Below are 19,315 nucleotides of genomic sequence, written 5' to 3' on the forward strand. Positions count from 1 at the left end.
AACTGTGGAATAAGGGTTTTCTACGATGAGGGGGAGGGGGGTTACTCAAGAAGTCGGTGTTAGAGGGATCATCTCTCCTTTAAAAAAAAAAAATCAACTAATGTTATCAGACAGCTCGACGCATAATTTAGGTGTGCATGTGCTCGTCCATAATACAAGCTGAAGCTCAGTAAAAATGTGGAAAATTGGCTAACGAGGCATAATGCTTGAAGCATAAAGCATTGGCAACGATCAGAGAGAGCAATGCTATGCAGGACCGTCTGGTTCACGAGGCCTCGCTACTCAGCAGCAAACATATGGCCTCATTAATAATAGATGAAGCTAGCATAAAACAAAAGGGCATCTATGATAGGAAGGCTGATGCAGTCTTTGGCCGCAAGAACAATCCAGCATGGCAAATACAGTGAAAGAATCCCTTGCGAACAGAGTCCTCTGCTTTGTGCTGCATGGTACCTCTATTGGTACAAGATTCCATGCTCATACTACTTCACGAAGCAACTGAGCAGTAGAGACCTCTTTGCGTGGACGAAGGAGGTCATTGCTGCTGTCGAATCATGTGGCTTTATCATCATTCACATTGTCACGGACAATTATTCAGCAAACGTGACGATGTTTAAGCACATGTGTAACGGCAACCTCAACACAGTTGTACGTCATCCACACAATGCCAACCGCGTTATCTTGCCGAGTTTTGACCTGTGCCACGTGCTCAAAAACATTAGAAACCAGTTCCTCGAACGTGAGCTTACAGATGGCACAGGAGTGATTAGTGGTACATTTGTGCAAAAATTGTACGAGCATCAAAAACACAAGACTGTGATGCTGGCCCAAAATTTGACGAGGAAACATGTCTGCCCTTCCAATTTCGAAAAAATGAATATGCTGCGAGCAGTTAAAGTTTTCACCCCTCAAGTTTCTGCAGCCGTAGAGCACCTTCAGCAAAATTGTACGGGTGCTGCCAGAGATGTCAAGGGAGCAAGTTCAACCGTTTTCTTCATAAGTTCATGAAGAAATAGTTTGACATCCATGACAGTTCATTCAATGGAAGCGGCCCCAAAGCTCCCACTTTTAAGAGTGATAATATTGCTTATAGTACCTGAAGATTAAAAGAAATTCTGTGGCAGTAGATTCATAAGCAGTATAAAGAAAATGTGAGCCCTTTCCACGAGAAAGATAAAGGTTGGTTAGTGTATTGAGGTAGTAATACCATGCTCTACGCGTATTTCTCGACAATGTGAATAACCAGCAAAAAGTAGAAGGGCAGGTTTTGCTTGGGGTTTCTCATGCCACCAACCTATTAAGACAGAATGAGTTATATTTGTGTAATTCAGTTCAGTTCATTTCAATTTTATTTCCTTTAGGGCCCCCGTTCAGGGGGTGTTACATAAGGTGTTGGATTACAAGTAAAAGTCTAGCAGTGATGATTCAGTTAACATTGCAGAGGATCAGAGATGCATTCTTGAAAAGTAGATGATGAGGCAATGTTGACGATGTCATAGGGTAGGCCGTTCCCGTCTGAAGTTGCTCTGAGGAATAATGATATGTTGTTGGTATGGCAAATGTCGTTAATTTGGCAAATAGCATCCAATCTAAGTGGTGGTGCACAGCCCTTGACAACCATTAAAATTTGCCCATGTCTTCATGGTTGTACAGGCAATGTTTTTTTGTAGGAATGCTTGTTCTGACTCAAAATTGGTTTTAGTTTCTAAAATACGTTTGAACAGTTCCTCTCGTAAAAAACTGCTGCTGTGACAATTTTGTTAGAGCACATGTCTCCAGGTTCTTGCTTTCAGGGAATGAAATGAGGCATTAGTGCCATTTTCTAACTACTGCAGCTTTTAGAAAAAAAAAAAGAAAAGCTTATGGCCAGCTGGTAGCACATCTTTGAATACACCAGAATACAGCGAGTTCAGTGCGCGTTGGTATATTTAGGCAGCAGGTCGCGCCATCTCTTGCAAGTCCAGAAAACCAATACTCTCAAATGCCATGCTAGCAGACACTCCGCAAATCAAATGAGAAAATTCCCAACCCGAGCCCAGCTGTAAGCTTGTTTTGAGCGTTCCCTCTCCTGGATATATTGTGCTGTTTTCTTGTAAAATGTTGAGAACACCTTTCTCAACAGATGGGAATGTCTGCAGCACGTGCATTGGAGACTGCGGAACTAACTTTATCAGGTATGTATTGTCGTGATGGAAAGAAACGCGACCAGCGGAAAACATAGCTTTTGATTCGGTCGAACTGCTACGGGCCTTGACTGTCAATAAAGCTTGTGCTTTCAGCCGGCTTCACATAGCACTAAAGTCCTTCTCGAGATCGCATTCGTGCACCAAATGTGCTTATCATTTTCCAGTTATGTCTGGCACTCGGAACACACATGCAGTGCAAAGTGCCAGCCAGAGCAAGATATAGTGCTGCAAGGGCACCAGCTGATAGTACAGATTCTCCTAGCAACGGTCAAGGCATGTCACAGTTCGATTGAGTCGAAAGCCACACTTTCCACTGTTCACATTTCTTTACACTGCGATAGTACGGCGTTGCAGTTGTACTGAACGTGCGCAGAGTGTGCATGCGTGCATGTGTTATATTTTATTATTCGCAATGGCCACTGCTTATAGGTGGTGCGTCGTGCAATCCAAGATGGCTGCGGAGGGATGATCAACTCGTTAACTCGCATAAAAAAAAGGTAGGACGCACGGATGTACGACCCATTCCGCTTTCACCGTATGAACTTTTGATCGTCAAATGAATCTATATCGGGCCAAAGTACTTTCCCAAGCTATAGGAACTGCTGAATGTTCGTTACCTCATTTCTTACTGCAGTGCGAAGGGTGGTGGTGTCACCTGATCGTCGCTGTATCAACGATGCTTTGGGTAATCCTGTGCGTGCTACAGAAAACTGTGCGAACTTGAATTCACGTATGAACTGAACGGCACTCTGAGATAATTTATGCCCAGCCTGTCTGGTGAAATTGCCGCAGTAGTAGGCCACTAGCGAATAGCGTGCCGTCGCGGCTGCACAGGACCTAATGTTTACAGTAGCGATGGTTTGCAAATATATTACGCCATCGTCATTACTTGTGCTGTAAGCATCATGCAGCTGCTTCTTCACTGGAACACAAGCATTTAACCTCTCATTAAGTAGCGCTTGTTTCACGGCCATGACCACACTAACAGTGCGCGATTCGTTACACTCGGATGTTGCTAGTTCTATAAGCGCGATCGAAACAAGGATATCGAAATGAATATACGCATACGCTTTTTGCAATGTCGAAATTGTGAAAATTTCTCGAACAACAAGGTCGTTTGAACGGCACCGGTGAAGTGCAGGGGAAGTTAGTGTGGATGGTAGTCGTAACTGCATATTTCATTGCTCCAACTATTTCGCTTCGCTGGTCGAGCTCGAGCCTATTCGCGGCATGCGGTGTTTTGTAGTACTGTAATTAGGCTACATGCAATGCACAAGAAAAACTATGTTTTTTTTAATATTTCGAGCTCACTGAAGGATGTTATACAATAAATACAATCAAAGTGACTTACGAGCGTAAATAAAAAAACATTAACACACGACGGGATGGGAAGTGCAACTCGCTGCTCGTAAGCTAGCAGCTGATCGTTCATCGTCGCTGTCACCCTCAGCGCGTTGACAACCATATACGTTCAGCGAAAAATCCTCGATGTCAAGACAGTTTCTTTGAACATCACTGCTGAAAGTAATCTGAGAAATTATCTCTGCCGAACGACTTTGATAGCACCAACATTGCACGGTCCCAACACAGAGTCACTCACAACGTTTATCTAGGTGTGCGGAGAACATTTCGCTCCGATACCAGGCGAGAAAGGAATCGTTTGCAGTGTTTTGCCATCTATCAACGAACGTTAAAAACAAGCGGCGCAGTGTAGGCCAAGGTTTAGAAGTGCAAATTGTGAGCCTGTGCTACTTTCCGCTTGCAATGTTTTGCCATCTATCAACGAACGTTAAAAACAAGGGCGCAGTGTAGGCCAAGGTTTAGAAGTGCAAATCGTGAGCCTGTGCTACTTTCTGCTTGCAATGTATGTTATGAAATTCATGCGCTACAAAAGCACTGACAAATGCCATACGCACGTAAAACAAGGCGAGTTTCAACTGCAAAGGTTAGGCAATAACATTTAACTATTCAACGTGGCTGCAGAAAGTCTCGCGAAGCTGATATGTGTACTGTGCGGGCTATAATCGAAAACGCGAGTTGCCACGTATTTTCACAAAAACTTTGGCTCTCGCAAGAACGAATCAGATTTATCCTGTCACGGACGGTCCGATATATTCACTGATGCACACAAAATACAAAGTTGTTTGTGTTCGTTTCTTGCTAACTCATTAACATTGAGGCTAGCACCACCGAACAAGGTAGCCTTGGGAGCGTCTGCCTACTGATCATCGTTGAGAAGACGCTCCTGAATTCCGGTAGGAGGCACGACAGTCTATGAACATTGCGAATTGGCATATAGACTGGGAAAAAGTGCGGTAATGATTTTGTGCTGCATACAAGTATACTGCATGCAAATTACTTCTGTAAAGTGAAATAGCTGGCGTCATGCTTGAATGCACGCAGTAGGTGTACTCACTCGTGCACTTTTACTGGGCTTGTAGTTTCTTGTGTTGGCTACACTTCCTCTGGTGGCAGAACTCGGCGTTTTTGTTCCAGATAGAAATCTGTGCAGTCTGAAAACGCCACACTGGAATGATTCCCGCGTCATGTTGTTATCTTCACAGACTGTGCTGAGTAATATCTTCCTCTTGCGCTGATTGTTTTCGCATCCAAATATGAAGCAGTGGTGCCCAGATTACTTCCTGTAAGTGGGGAATGACGTGAACAGGGGCCTCCTTGCATTTGAAAATCCCAGAGCTACCTCTTGCGATGTTAACATGGCGCAATAGATGCACTCCTTAGCAGTCCAGAACAACATCGCATCTGGGTGCGAGGGTATGCCACCAAGAGCCTAGACACCTGGATGCGAGATAGGCATGTTTTGTTCTATACAGTGCTCACCAATTTAAATGTGGTTGGCAGCCTACATGGCGGCTGGCACTTCTTGTGCCTCCAGTGAGCACCGTCAATTTTGAGCTGACTGATAATTGTACTATGTATACGATTCCTACACTCTGACTGTAATTGCCTGCCATGTGACCACCAAGTGATCAACAGTAGCGCAAAAGAAAGGACCAGCCACCTTGCAAGGTGGTTATTGTGCCTCAATTACGCCGCATTGTACAGTACTCACGGATTGAAACAGGACAATTTAAGACTATGTGACCCTCGTACTTTCGTTTCCACTGTCTTCGATTAGGGTCGTATCTCCATAATTTTGACTGGGCCAAGTAGATGAAAGTCAGCATTAACTTTACAGACCAGATTCATCATGACATGATGTGGTTATCACGAGTTACTGCTCTTACCTGTCATTGATGACAGGTAAGAGCAGTAATGCTCTTACCTGTCAGAAAATTGAGTTACTGCTCTTACCTGTCAAGAAAATTGATGTCGCGTTTGACTACTTGAGTATTGTACATATATTACTTATCTTGTGTCTCGTCCTTGTAGAGCCAGGTTGTACGAGACGGACACGTCTTTTCAGTAAAAACGTCTACTTTATTCTGACAACCGGAGAGTCAAAAATAGACCAGGTGCACACAGTGCACCGGAAGTGGCAAGAGTGAAAGAGACGAAGGAGAAACAGAGAAGAGAGTAGCACGTCGCTTGGATTGCTGCTCCGTGGGTTTTCATTACCGCAGGTTGCACGCTGGCAGCCACGTCACTACAGATTGCTCCCTCCTTAGAGATGAAGCTGGTGTGATGAACGATTCTCAGTTGAAGTCTGATCCCAGTGAACGCGGCGCATAGGTGCTGACGGGACGAACACTGGCAAGGAGTGGCGCTCGTGTCCAGTGGAAGGAGGCACGGTGAGGCAATTAAGATCGGGCGCTTCACTGAGCGTTGGCTTCAGCCGCTCGAGCATTTATGTCGACGACGAAGTTAGCTGGCCAGTGCTCTAACACACGGAAGGGCCCGAAGTAGTGTGGTTGAAGCGGGGTGCGCACAGGGCCGTACCGCACGAACACGTGTGTCGCCGTTTTTAGGTCCTGAGCAATGTACACAGCACGTGGCTGGCTGCGTGTAGGTTGTGTCGAATGTGTCGAAACACGTCGCGCAGCTGGTCGACGTATTCTGTTGCTGTTAGCTGGATGGCACTGCCACTTTCTTCAAAGAAATCGGCAGGCAGGCGAAGCGAAGTGATATAAACAAGCTCGGAAGTGGAGCAGGAGAGGTCCTCCTTGAAAGAAGATTGAATTCCGAGTACCGTGAGTGGGAGGTGGCCAACCCACCTGTCGGGACAACCGTGTGCTGTGAGTGTTGCTTTAAAGTGCCGGTGGAATCTCTCGATAAGACCGTTTGTTTGCGGTGGTATGACGCTGTACACAGGCGTGAAATACCAAGAAGTTCCAGGAGCTCCGAAAAGAGGGAAGATCTGAACTGGCGACCCCGGTCCGATACAATCGTCGGACAGCCAAATCGGAATATTCAGGTAGAAACAAAAGCCGCTGCGACGGTAGCTGGCATAGGAATCGCTTTGGGCTAGCAGGTGAAACGATGTACACATGGGAGGCAGAAGGTAGCGATAGCCTTGACATGGGGGTAACGGGCCAACGATGTCATTATGCACTACAGCGAAATGTTCGTCGGGTTGCAAGAAGGGCTTTGATAGAGGAACGGGGTACCATTGAACTTTGGCGCGCTGACACGATGCACACTCACGAACACAATCCCTGATGTTGGTGTACGTGCCACGCAAGAGAAAGCGTGAAGAAACAAGCTTTTGGGGAAGCGGGAATTCCGGGGTGAGAAAGGCTGTGATAGGTGTTGAATATTTTCTTACGGAAAGGGTTGGTTAGAAATTGTCTGGGTGTGCCTGTGGAGGTGTCACAAATAATTGGCACATCTTCATAGGTGACAGGTTCGAGCTGAAGTGATGTGGACGCTTCGCGTAGGCGTCCAAGCTCAGTGTCTTTTGATTGGGCTGCAGCCAGATCCTTGAGTTTGAAGGGAAAGGATGTTGAGGTGAAGGTTTTGGAGTGACTGCGGGTGATGGCATCCACGCAACTGAGAGCGTCAGCTGGAGCCTTGTCAACACCGGTGATGTGGCGTATATCAGTTGAAAACTCCGAGATGGAGGCAAGCTGGCGCACCTAGCACGGTGTGTATAGCGAGTCACATTGGCCGATTGAATAGGTGAGAGGTTTTTGATCAGTTAAAATTGAAAAAGAGCTGAAGTACGGCCCCAAGTGCAGAACAGAATGCATCCTTCATGAGCGCCAAGGGGTAACTGGGATTGTGGTGCATCAGCAGTGTGGCTTCAGCCAAAGCGTTCTTGATGGAGTTGAAAGCTTCTTCCGCAGCGGTGTTCCATGGTAGTGCAGTTTCCGAGGGTTTGCCACAGAGCAAATTGTCGAGGCACTCCAACAGCGTAGCACAGTTCCTAATAAATCGGCGGTAGAAATTTACAAGCCCTAGAAACTGGCGCAGTTTCGTTATTGATGTAGGCTTGGGGAACTGAACGATTGCTTGCACTTTGTCAGCAAGGGGGCTAATTCCACTACTGTTCAAGTGATGACCCAGAAAATCAAGAGATAACACTCCGAACTCACTTTTTGCAGTGTTCACAACGATTTCCTTGGCTGACAGGCGCTTGAAAAGTTGACGGAGATGTTGCAAGTGCTCCTCGTGGGATGAGCTTGCCACCAGCAGGTCATCGACGTAGGCAAACACAAACGGCAGAACGCGTATCACCCTGTCAATGAACTGCTGGGACATTTGTACAGCATTGTGGAGGCCGAATGGCATTCTCATGAACTCTAAAAAGGCCAAATAGGGAGGTAATTGCCGTCTTTAGAACATCTTCTGCAGCAACAGGAATTTGGTGAAAGGCTTTGACTAAGTCGATATTAGAGAACACTGTTGTGCCTTGTAGAGCTGATGTGAAATCCTGAATGTTAGACAGGGGATACTGGTCTGAAATAGTTTCTGTGTTCAGGGAACAGTAGTCTTCGAAGGGTCTCCAGTCACCTGACTTTTTTGGGACGAGGTGGAGAGGAGATGCCCAGCTGCTCGATGATGGTCGTAATATTCTGAGTTCCAACATGGGTTCAAACTCGGCCCAGGCTACTTTCAGCTTATTTGGAGCAAGTCCCCGTGGGCAAGTGCAAACAGGTGGACCAGTGGTGATGATGATATGGTGGCGGACATCATGTTGCATGGGTTTTGTCCAGCCAAGTGGTTACGTGATGTTTGGGAATTCTCGAAGAAGTCCTGCAAAATGGTTATCGGCCACTGTTTTAGTTGGGGCGATTATGTTCGAGTCATGGGAAACAACACCATGGACAGAGAGCGGTGTAGCAGTGTCTAGCAGGCGTTGCCGTTTCACGTAGACCAGATGTCCATGGTGGTTTAAGAAGTCGGCACCAATGAGGGCACGGCATACGTGAGCGACGAGGAAAATTCATTGAAACACGCGGTGCTAGTCTAGGTTCAGAGTGAGCGACTGCGATTTGTATACAGGGATCTTGCCACTATTGATAGCTTGTAGGTAGGAGATCGAGGGTATTGTTTGGTCGGATTTCTGAGCCAGAATAATGCTGACCTCCGCACCAGTGTCCAGGTACTGCTGGCCTGTGATTTTGTCCATGATGTGAAACGGGCGACTTTTGGGTTGGCCTTGACCAGTCATCGCCGTCAATGGTCGACCTGCCTGTTTCCCTGATACAAGCAAGGTTGGAGGCAGTGACGCGCATCTTGTCCAAAATGGGGATGGTAATAGCAACCACGGGGGGACCGAGAGTGTTGTGCGCGCCCATAACGCGGGAAGTTTCGGCTGCGGTTTCGGTGACATGGAGTGGTGTAATCACACTCCGCGGCACAAACCAGTTGTTCTAGGGGATCGCAAAGCACGTGGATGGGAAAAGCATGGTCAGATGGTGTTTGTGGAGCAGCACTCGCATTGTTGAATGATGCCGTGACCTCCAAGACCTTGTCCACCAGGCTGGCCAAACTGTTGAGGTCCAACGTGGACGCAGTGGCTTGTACCATTTGCACATTGCCAGGAACGCGCTGCAGAAATAGTTCTCGCAACAAGTTCTAGTCAGTAGTAATGGTGTAGCTGCTCATGAATTGGCGCATATGACGAAGAAGCTGGCTGGGTCGGCGGTCGCCCGATTCCTCCGTGGAGAGCAACTGCTGTATGCGGGAACGCTGTGATGCCATCGTTTGCTCCAGCAGGGCAGCCTTGAAAGTGCTGTACGGTGTGGTGGAGGGGGGTTCGGAAAGCAGGTCAGATACTCCTTCGGCAGCAGCTGGTGACAGCGCCGAAACAACAATATGGTACTTGCGTTGTGCCGAACGCATGCCAGAAAGCACGAATTGTGACTCAGTTTGAATGAACCAGATTGAAGGGTTGGGTTCCCAGTAAGCTTGCAGTCAGAGGGAGATCGCAGAGACGTCATGATCGGTCGTGCTAATAGCTTCTGTGTTTAGGGGCGTCTCGTTGCTCTCCATGACTCTACAATACTTCGGCAGTGCCACGAAGGACTACGTGTCACCACTTTGTAGAGCCTGGTTGTATGAGACGTACACGTCTTTTCAGTAACAACGTCTACTTTATTTTGGCAACCAGAGAGTCGAAAATAGACCAGGTGCATGCAGTGCACCGGAAGTGGCAAGGGTTAAAGAGATGAAGGACAAACAGAAGAGAGCAGTACGTTGCTTGGAATGATGCTCCGCAGGTTTTTATGACCGCGGGACGTGCGGTGGCGGCCGCGTCGCTACACCCTCTTGTACACTGACAGCCCCTTGCAGCATAAGCCTCATTGTGGAATTTTTGTGGTGATATTTTGACACTACACATTCAGTATTATTTTTCCTTTTTTTGCAGAAGGCATATGCCATCTTCCTTGCAGTAGTGCTTTCCGAAACTGTTTTGATACATGCTGGGTCAATTAGGTTTTTTCCATTCATTATTAAGTAAAATCCCAATTTAAATTATAGCACCTAATGATTGAGAGGGAGAGCTACTCACATTTATTTGCACTGGGTGTGCATGTGCACTTTCTCTGTACTAAATGCTTGCTTCATATTTTGCTTACATGATGTTGGACTATGTTGAGCTATTATGGTTACTATGACAGATGGTATATATGTGCACTTCTTTTTTTTATCTTAATGGCGACTTAGATTACACTAAGCCGGACCATGAGAGCACTGGTGTGTCTTCGGGGCCTTATCATTGAATGGGTGCTGGTGAAGGCATTCAATGAAGACTTCTATACTGATGACGACCAGGTATTGTTTGTTTATGTGATACATGCATTTCGATTATATTACTGCGATAGTGTTAAATAGCTCGTTTCACAGAAATTCCGGCATCTGTGTCGCCATCGTTGGTTGTGAGCCAAAAACTATCATCTTATTCTTGACCGAAAAATCTAGAAAGATGCAGATGAAATGAATAATAAAACTTTCCGGTTCCGAGTGAGGGTCGAACCCGGATCGTTTGCGTGGCAAATAGGTGTTCTATCACACAACCACTCGTCTGCTTGTAAATACGGTGAAAATAGCTTCCTCTGCTTGGAAATTAAGTGAAAATAACTTTTATGTTTTACAAACATATACGTCCTGTATACAGGATTGACGTCACAATATGTAATATTGCATTAATATTGCGTGGTACCGGCGTACATTGCCATCAGGTGTCATAACAGGTGATTATCCTAACTGCCTTGTGGTTTGAAACCGGCCACCCATTTCAAAAGGCACACCCATGATAGTGCGTATTCCGTTAAGACGACCCACAAAGGTGCATAGCAAGCTCAAAAACATTTTACGTGCATAATTACTTGTTGTTTAAAGCATGCTACTCGCTACACAGAATGCAGCTATATTCGAGAACTTCACTTACACAAGCCACTCTAAACTTTAATAATTACATTGTAGTAATCTGAAATTTGGGCTTCTTGAGTACCATCATACAATAAAAAGTATGCACCAAGTGGTTCGCACTAGGGACAGGATAATGCTATCACGTTCAACTCTTAAAGGCAACTCTCAAGGGTCTCGCAAGTTTTAAACTTACTGGTGTGGATGGGCCAAACAGTCACGCAAGAAAATATTGTGTTTCTGCGAGGCAAAGTTCAAATCATATACAGGAGCATCAACTGACAACCAAGCTTGCTAAAGGGTGCTCGACATAGCAGCAACTTGGCAAGGCCATGCCTTCATTTCTGGATGTATTTTTTTCAGGTGATTCATCTAAAATTGGGGTTGGTATTGGTAGGAATATAGTATCGAATGAGTGCTCACGGATGGAAACACAACAAAAAGGCATATATAGTTAAATTACTGATATGCACAATTTCTCGACATGACCGGGCCATGCTGCTATGAGTCTTGCCATTGAAGGCAGCATTGGCTCTATAAATTGTCATGTTTTGATCCATCAGCACAGTACAGCGGTTTGAATCTAAATCTAAGTAAACAGTATAAAAATTGGTCGTCCTCCTGCATGATACAGAATAGGGTAGTACTGATGAGATGCAAACACATTTATCTAGTTAGAGACTGATCGTGAGTTTTATGATCTTGATAGCTCTATTGCATGTTTTCGAAATTTGCAAACTTCAAGGCTTCACAGTTAATGAGAGTGTGGTGTCGTTACATAAAACACGCTTCTTAGGACCATAGTATGAGTTGGATTCTATAAATTATTGTGGGTGGAGTGAACAAGGTCTCACACACAGATATTACCTGGCCAACAAGGCTGCCTCGCTAATTTCTGTACAAATATGCTTGACCACATATGCGCCGAAAAGCTCAAAATTTTCCAGCTTCCTAGAGTTCAGAATCCACCTCTTGTTGTTCTCAATAATGCATGTTTAATGTACAGTTTCATGGGAAAAACTTCAAAATATTGGGAAAAAGATGTGTAAATTGTTTAATGCATATTGGTGATGATGAAGCTCTATATTATTCACTAATGATTAAAATTTATTAAATTTGATTGTCTTCTAGTAATGCTTGATCTATATTCCATTTTTTTGGCATTGTTTGTTACATAACCCTATTCTGTCTCAAAAACTTTGTTCACACGGTTAAAAAATTTTACCTTGTTATCCCCGTTAAACACAAAGAGAACATAAACGCAGCAGCGTGCAAGCACTACCAGTTTAGTTGTACGCATATTCTCATTGAGAAAGATCATCTTTCGATTATGATTTGACCCCAAGAAAGGGAGCTGAGGTCTTTCTATATCTTATTTGCAAAAAGGAAATAGTTGCACTCATGTGGGACGAATAACAAATGTTGTGCGTAATGTATTTAAAAAATGCAAGTAAAGTGAATCATTCGTGTGTATAAAGAACACTGGCTAGGAGTTGCATTTTTTGGGTCAAACTGGGCCCAAATTTCGCTGGCACTGGCCAGCAAGCTAGGTACTTTTGGTAATGGCATTCACTGTAATTCGTTTCTACGTATTTAAAAAGTAGTTGATTTAATGTTTCTTTCAAAACATCAAGCTGGTGGCATAAATAATTAGTTATCTGGCCCTTCTCAGTGACTGCATAAGAACATGGCTGACCAAGGTGCTATCATACTACATTGGTATTTTTTGCATAATATCAAGTTGATAAGACATCCTACACATTTCGAGTGGTGGAATATGGTTTGGTGAACTCTCACGAAAGCACACATGAAGGTGTGTTTTGGTAAAATAGTGGGGGGGGGGGGGGGGAGTATGAAGCTGTTGTACTTCCTGGTCCTGGGTGGGTCAAACAACGACGATTTGCAGACTTCTTAATTTAACTGTCAAAGCTTTGTGTTTTTCAGTATTAAGAAGAGAGCATAATTTTTGGGCAGCTGCACTGTTGCGCCATTTTGAGGCTAGCTTTGCCTGGTTCATAAGTTTGAGACCCTGAAATTGTGGTGCAAAAAGAAAAAGGTGTGCATTTTGAACATTTGTAGGTTGACAGCCTTGATTGTGTGAAAAGTGTGTTTGCTGTGATATATGGAACCCCTCTATAACTGCAGGTTCTCTTATAGTATTTTGACTATGCAGAACACTACATAATTGATATAAAATGATCCAGATTTGCCTGTGCATGCATTTGAGTTCTCATTTTGTTTTGAACTTGTTAAGCTTGAAAAAGCTGATGCAATGGAAATATATTTAGTTGTTTGCAGTGAATCTTAGGGTGGTTCAATCAAAAGTTTTTTTTTAGAACATAAATATTTAGGGATTAAAAAAAGGTATGAAATTCTTGTTCTACAAAACCAAGTGCTTAAGGTACTTTTGTGCTCTCATTAAACACAGCTGTTCGGAGTGGTGTGAAAACTGCTTTTCTTGTATGCATTTATTACACATTATTCATTGTTGCAGCTTGACATGTGGTCGAAGTCTCGGTACCGAGTTTTTCATAAGGTGGGCACACTACTTTTTCAACTATCCTTCTGTGTTTGTTCGAACATGAAGAAAATAAAAGTAGATAGATATTTTATAGCAAAATCTGTTATCAGATTGCAACACAGGTGACGCACGGTGCCGTAGTTGTCTGCTGCCGCCACCGGTATCTGTAACCACTATCGCAGGAAATATGAAAAAAAAAACTCATCTAAAAAACACCCAAGATACAATGGGATTCAAACTCAGGTCGCCTGTGTGCCAGCCCAGTATTCTACCTCTGAGCCACGCCGGTGTTTAGGACTCGTTCCCATACTTGCCTTAGGCAGCCTTGATGTCGGGAAAGGAATCGCGTTAATGGGAGTAATAAAGCGTTTTAGAACAGCTAAGGAACACTCACGTGTCACATGATGCGAATTGCACAAAGAGTGCGTCGTCGAGTGCGTTTTCACAAAAGCTCGATCTTCTTCACATATTAACTGTGGCACATACCTACTGTGGGGGATTGTAAGGATTGCAAAAGCTTCTTCCATAATTCATCGTCGTCGAGCACAGCACAAAACAAAATTGCACAAAGTTCCTTGCAAATGTAGAGTAGGTACCACGCTTCTCTGAAGAATGATGAATAGCACAGTGAATGACTGCCTACTACACAAGGTTTAATGGCACAGTAGGTACCCTGCAAGTGTGCGTGATAGTTACCTAAAGAGTGTTTAAGAAAGGCTCTGGAAGGCTGCTCTTCTAGCTTTCGCTGTCAGTGCTGAGTGTTCCACACAGGCCTGACGGTTTTTTTGTTGTAAAAGTTTGGTGCTGGCATATATACATGTATATAAGAATAGCTAGATTTATACCAGTCAAATTCATAATAAGGTGATGAGTTGCGTCGTAGTGTAAGATTATAGATCATTTCCAACTACCTGAGGATAATTAACGGGCACCTTAATTGGCAGTCATCAGTTCGATTTTTTATTTTTTTCTACATTGTTGTGAGGCGACACCAATCATATGACACACGAGCTCGTTTGAACAAAACATGCTTGAGATGGTCCCTTGTCTCATACTGAGCCTGATGAATTTCCTTGCTGTTATGAGGCTCACCTGTTAGTATTTCTTCTAAGTATACCAATTCCTATATGCACTCCAGTGTATGGTTTTCAATTCTGAACTGTTTTTCTTTTACCAGTCATAAAACATTTTGTATTGCATAGAAGTAATAGGGAACATTTTTACTTGAGCAAGCAGTTTTATATTGAAAAAGAAAAGAAAACTGAGCAGGAACTGCACAATTAAGGATCTTACGTAAAGGCAGCTATACTCCGCGACAACTTTTTTTGGCACTGAAGGAAAGCTACGGAGGCCGAGCTTCTGCACATGTAGCACCACGCGAAGTAGTCTGTCTTGGCGTGCGTTTCATAATGCTGTAGAAAGTGACGGAGGTGCACCATCAGCGTTTCATGTAGGCGCAGACGCCGCTTAGCGTTTGAGGTGCATGTAAAGAGACAGGACTTTCTCACGTGTTCAAAAACGCGAAGTCACAACAGTTAAATTAAAAATATTATGGCTATCTTACTGGTGTTGAGCTGCGTCCTGTCGCTTCACATGGAAAATAAAAAAGGAAAATTTCTATTTCACATTGAAAATATGGGCGCTACTTTGGAACCACATTCACTGGCATTGGGATGCACGTGATTTGGCTCCGTAGCTTTCCCTTCAGTGCCAAGAAAGTTTTCGCAGAGTATGGGCATATTCTGAATTTCAATGCTTGCAGGGTAAGTGTTGTTTTTTCTCCACATTTGTGGGTGCACTAACTTTCACTGGATTTTGGCAATTTTGACAAGGGATGCATCGGCATTGATGGGCACGAACCATTTCGGCCACATTTCAATCAGTGTGCGCATTTTGTGATTGGAATTGCAAACAAGGGAAACGCACTCCATACATGGCTCTTTTAAAGACCAATGTATTTTCACAATAAAAAAAGCACCCTGACAGGTGCATAATAACAGGGTTGCAACAGTTGCGCTAATTGTGCCAATTTGAGATAATTCCCAATTTTTACGCCAAGCAGCACCAAAACCATGAAACTTGCTGAAATTGCACCATGCTACGCCAAAATGCTGAGCCAACATCAAAATTTTTTCAGTTGAGCTATTTTCAGCAAAAAATAGAGGCTAAATTGCCTATCTGCAGTTTGTGTCATCAATGAATTCATCCATGCAGACTCTAACCTTAAACAGCGGTAACCTTAATTTCATTAGGTCAAGGCACTCGTGAGATGTGATCGACCAGCTTAAGTAGCGAAACCGTGGGCCCATCGGTCCGCTGACTGCAGTGGATACCTAACGGCGGGACGGCGCAACTTCAAGAAATGTGTTGCCGTGGCCACCAACGTTTTGTGGGATACCGTATTTACTCGATTCTACCGCGCCCTCGATTGTAACGCGCACCCGATTTCCACCGCGAAAAAAAAAAAAAAAACGTAAGATATCAATTGCAACGCGCACCCATTTCTCTCGCTGGCCCGCACGATCACACCACTCGAAAAAACGACTCCTTTCGGGAGCGTCTTCCATTTAAATATGAGGTACGGGCGAAGCTTGTGCCCATCTGACGTGTAACAGACCATTGCTGTCACTGTAGTTTTACCGTAAACCGATGTCAGCACGCGAACTTGCTTCGCCCCCTTCTTCTCGACGTTTGTGGTGCCAGGCATGTCGAAGTAAAGAGGCGTCTGATCGGCATTCCCGATTTGCCCAAGCAGGTAGCCGTTGTTGCGCCGCAAGTTTAGGACGAACCTCTGAAAACTGTGAAGCTTTTCATCGTACTCCTCCGCAAAACTTTTCGCATATGCATGTTTCCCTTCGGAGGAAAAAGCCTTTCCTCTTCATAAAGTTAGTTAGCCAGCACCTGCTCGCTTTAAAACTGGCTCCGCATTAGACCTTTTTCTAAGACTAATTGGATAGCCCGCACTTGGAGCAGTTCTGTTGTCACGGGCCGCTGTGCGACTCGCTGCTCAAGCACATACTCGCCGAGCAGCTCCTTAATTTGCGGAAACCGACCCTGGTGTGGTCCACAGAAGCCTTTGCGTGAAGTTTTGCTGTCGACAATCTTCTGCTTTTGTTTCCGCCGGTCCCGCACGCACATTTCGGGAACTCCGAATGACCGCGATGCGGCCCGATTTCCGTCCGTTTCTGCACACGCGATGACTTTTCTTTTAAAAGCGGCATCGTGGTGCACTCGAGTTTTGGGAGTCGGCCCATCCACGCCGTCGATTCAAATGCACTACTAGATGACGAACTCCTCAGCACACGCACGAAGTGCCGCACATGAAAAACACATAGGCAGAAATGGCCGACGCGCTATGCCGACGCACTTAGGGGGCGGCCATTTTGGATTTGCCGATGGCAATAGATTGACCGTAATTTTTTTGTTCGTACTCAATTCTAACGCGCGTGCGATTTATGAACTCGCTTAACCGGAAAAAAGGTGCGCGTTAGATTCGAGTAATTACGGTATATGATCTTCCTAGTTGGCAAAAGCAGCAACTGGCATGTTAGCTGGGAGCACATGCCGTGTTTTCCGCGCACGAACAGAGACGACGTGCTGCGATTGCCGATGACCACGTTGGTTGTCATAGCAATGACACATAAAAGATTTTTCATCTTGAAGTTGCGTTATTTGCATCGTCCCTGCAAAAGATATCTGGTGCTGTTGCCGGATCAAAGGCCATGTGTCGTTACTTTATCTGGTAGAACGTACGTGCCTTGCAAGCAAGCCGACATGTTGTGCCCTAAACCTAACCCCAACCGTAAAAAAAAAAGGAAAGGGGAGGGGGACTGCGTAGTGGTGTTAAAAAATTTCTTGGCTTTGTTTTAACCGGTCCGAAACGCTGCTTAAACCACCTTTGTTGCAGTACACTGGTACCCTGTGAAAAAGTGTATCATGATTTGGAAGGGCTCTTGCACTACTCATGGGACACAGCACATTTCGCTCAATTACTCATGCATGTATACTGCTGCATAATGGTGAGCACTAGTATGATCGCTGACATCTGAAAAAGGTACTGGTAATCATTTGGAGCAGTGCATGACACTTCTGCCGCCCTTTAAAAAAAGACATGAAGACACTGTGCAGCAGTTTTTTTTTTTTTTCGCCACCCCTACTCCTCAGTTTCACAAATCCCTTGAATTTCAAGGTCGCTGTCTTGGCAGATCTACATTTGAATTCACAGATTCTGTCAAAGGATTTGACAGATTCAACTAGTGCTAATTTGGACTTTATCATTGTTTGCTCAGTTGGGTGGCTCAAAATATTAGTTTCATTGAAATATCAGTGCTCAGTGTTCACTCTGCATTATTTAGATTATGTTCAGGGGTGAGACAGCTGCGCACATTGCACATTTTTGATACATTTTCGTTTTCCTGCGCCAAGCTGCTCCAAAAGCATAAAAATCGCGAAAATCGCACCGAACTGCTCCTGAACAGCCTCGAAATCTGGAATTTCGATGCCAACCATAGCTTCAGTGGGAAAAAAAAGGCTGAGTTGAATAATAAGATGCGCCCAAGCTTGTTCTTTTTACTTTGCACCTTTCTGGTGATGAAGGCTCCCAAGGTGCTGTCCTAATCTAATCTAAACTGTTGTAAATACGCGTGACCCTGCAAAAATGTTGCCGTGCATCGAGGGTGCTGCTTCTACTAGATGTGCTGTGTGTTCTAGTGGGTGCTACTTTCACCTAGCGAAAACCACCGAGTTAAGTGGCAAGCGTAGCGGAGTTGACGTTCGGGTTTTGTTGTGGGTAGCGCATTCCTCTGGGCGCTGTGGTTTTCATGTCAACACTGCTGTGTGCGATCACCTACGCATGCACGTTTGCCGTGAGCGAGTAACTGTAAAGGCCCAACCACATGCACACGATTTTTTAGCACCAGTGACAAGCGGCAGCGACAAACTTGCTCCGTCGCGATGGCTGCAACTGCATGTTCGCGCCAAATGTCATTGTTGTTTGAATGAAAACTATCGTGTGCCATATCAAGATATTGCAAAAAAATTTTTTAAAGTTGGTTGATGACAACATGGCAGATTTATTGCTGTCTTATGTGGCATAAGGAAGCCACAAAAGCATTTCACCAACTTCTTTTTTTGCAATCTTTGGTTTCACCGGGACAGTGCCCAGAGGTGTACGCTACGATGGCTATGACGCACTTTGCATGACGATTTCACGTTGGAGCAAACGAACACACTTGTAACAAGGTACCATAGAAACATCAAAACAAACCTTCAAAAAAAGATTCATGACAAAATACGACCACCCTCTCACTCTGCGTGAAATACAAATGTAAAAAAAGTAGTCGATACCTTGAGTTCCTTGAAGTATGTGCAGATAACAAACATCGAGAGCAAATTGCAACCGAAGCGAGGACCAGGGGCGCAGCCATGTTGCTGGAAATCGCCACGCTGGGTTCCGGGTGGCACACGATATTTTTAGTTATCCAGAAATGCGCAACGTGACAAGTGGCTGCAATGGATTGGCCTCTGCGACAGCAAATCCTGCCGCTGTCACTAGAAAATCGCATGCATGTGGTTGGGCCTTAAACGGGGAGTCATTTCTCTGCATGCGACGAGTCTCCTGGATGCTCTGCCGTGTGCACATGGGTTCTCGAAATAGCTTCCGAAAGCGACAGAACGTGTGCAACTCATTTGCATTTTAGGTTCATTAGCTGCTAAATAATTTACACAATCGATTTCTCATTGCATTTTCATACCTGCCGAGTTGCCCGGGAGACTCCCGGATTTCGACCGTTTCTTCCATTTGTATGGTTGTCATGAAAATTTTCCGAAAATT

The 19,315-nt window shown here is 44.8% G+C and overlaps 1 protein-coding gene across 5 annotated transcripts in view; it reads left to right on the forward strand.

The window, feature by feature from the left end:
- LOC119161388 (mediator of RNA polymerase II transcription subunit 27) overlaps window positions 1-19,315 on the forward strand; it is an 80,818-nt gene that overhangs the window by 46,592 nt on the left and 14,911 nt on the right. For all 5 annotated transcript variants that reach the window (XR_012887372.1, XR_005108457.2, XM_037413826.2 and 2 more), the window contains 2 exons: window positions 10,260-10,367; window positions 13,456-13,497. Coding sequence is in view for 3 of the 5 variants with exons in the window: in XM_037413826.2 (XP_037269723.1) it covers window positions 10,260-10,367; window positions 13,456-13,497 (150 nt within the window). In the remaining 2 variants the exon portion in view is untranslated. The remainder of the gene's footprint in view (window positions 1-10,259; window positions 10,368-13,455; window positions 13,498-19,315) is intronic.

This window comes from Rhipicephalus microplus, chromosome X (genome assembly GCF_043290135.1).
Source record: "Rhipicephalus microplus isolate Deutch F79 chromosome X, USDA_Rmic, whole genome shotgun sequence".
Classification (NCBI taxonomy): domain Eukaryota; kingdom Metazoa; phylum Arthropoda; class Arachnida; order Ixodida; family Ixodidae; genus Rhipicephalus; species Rhipicephalus microplus.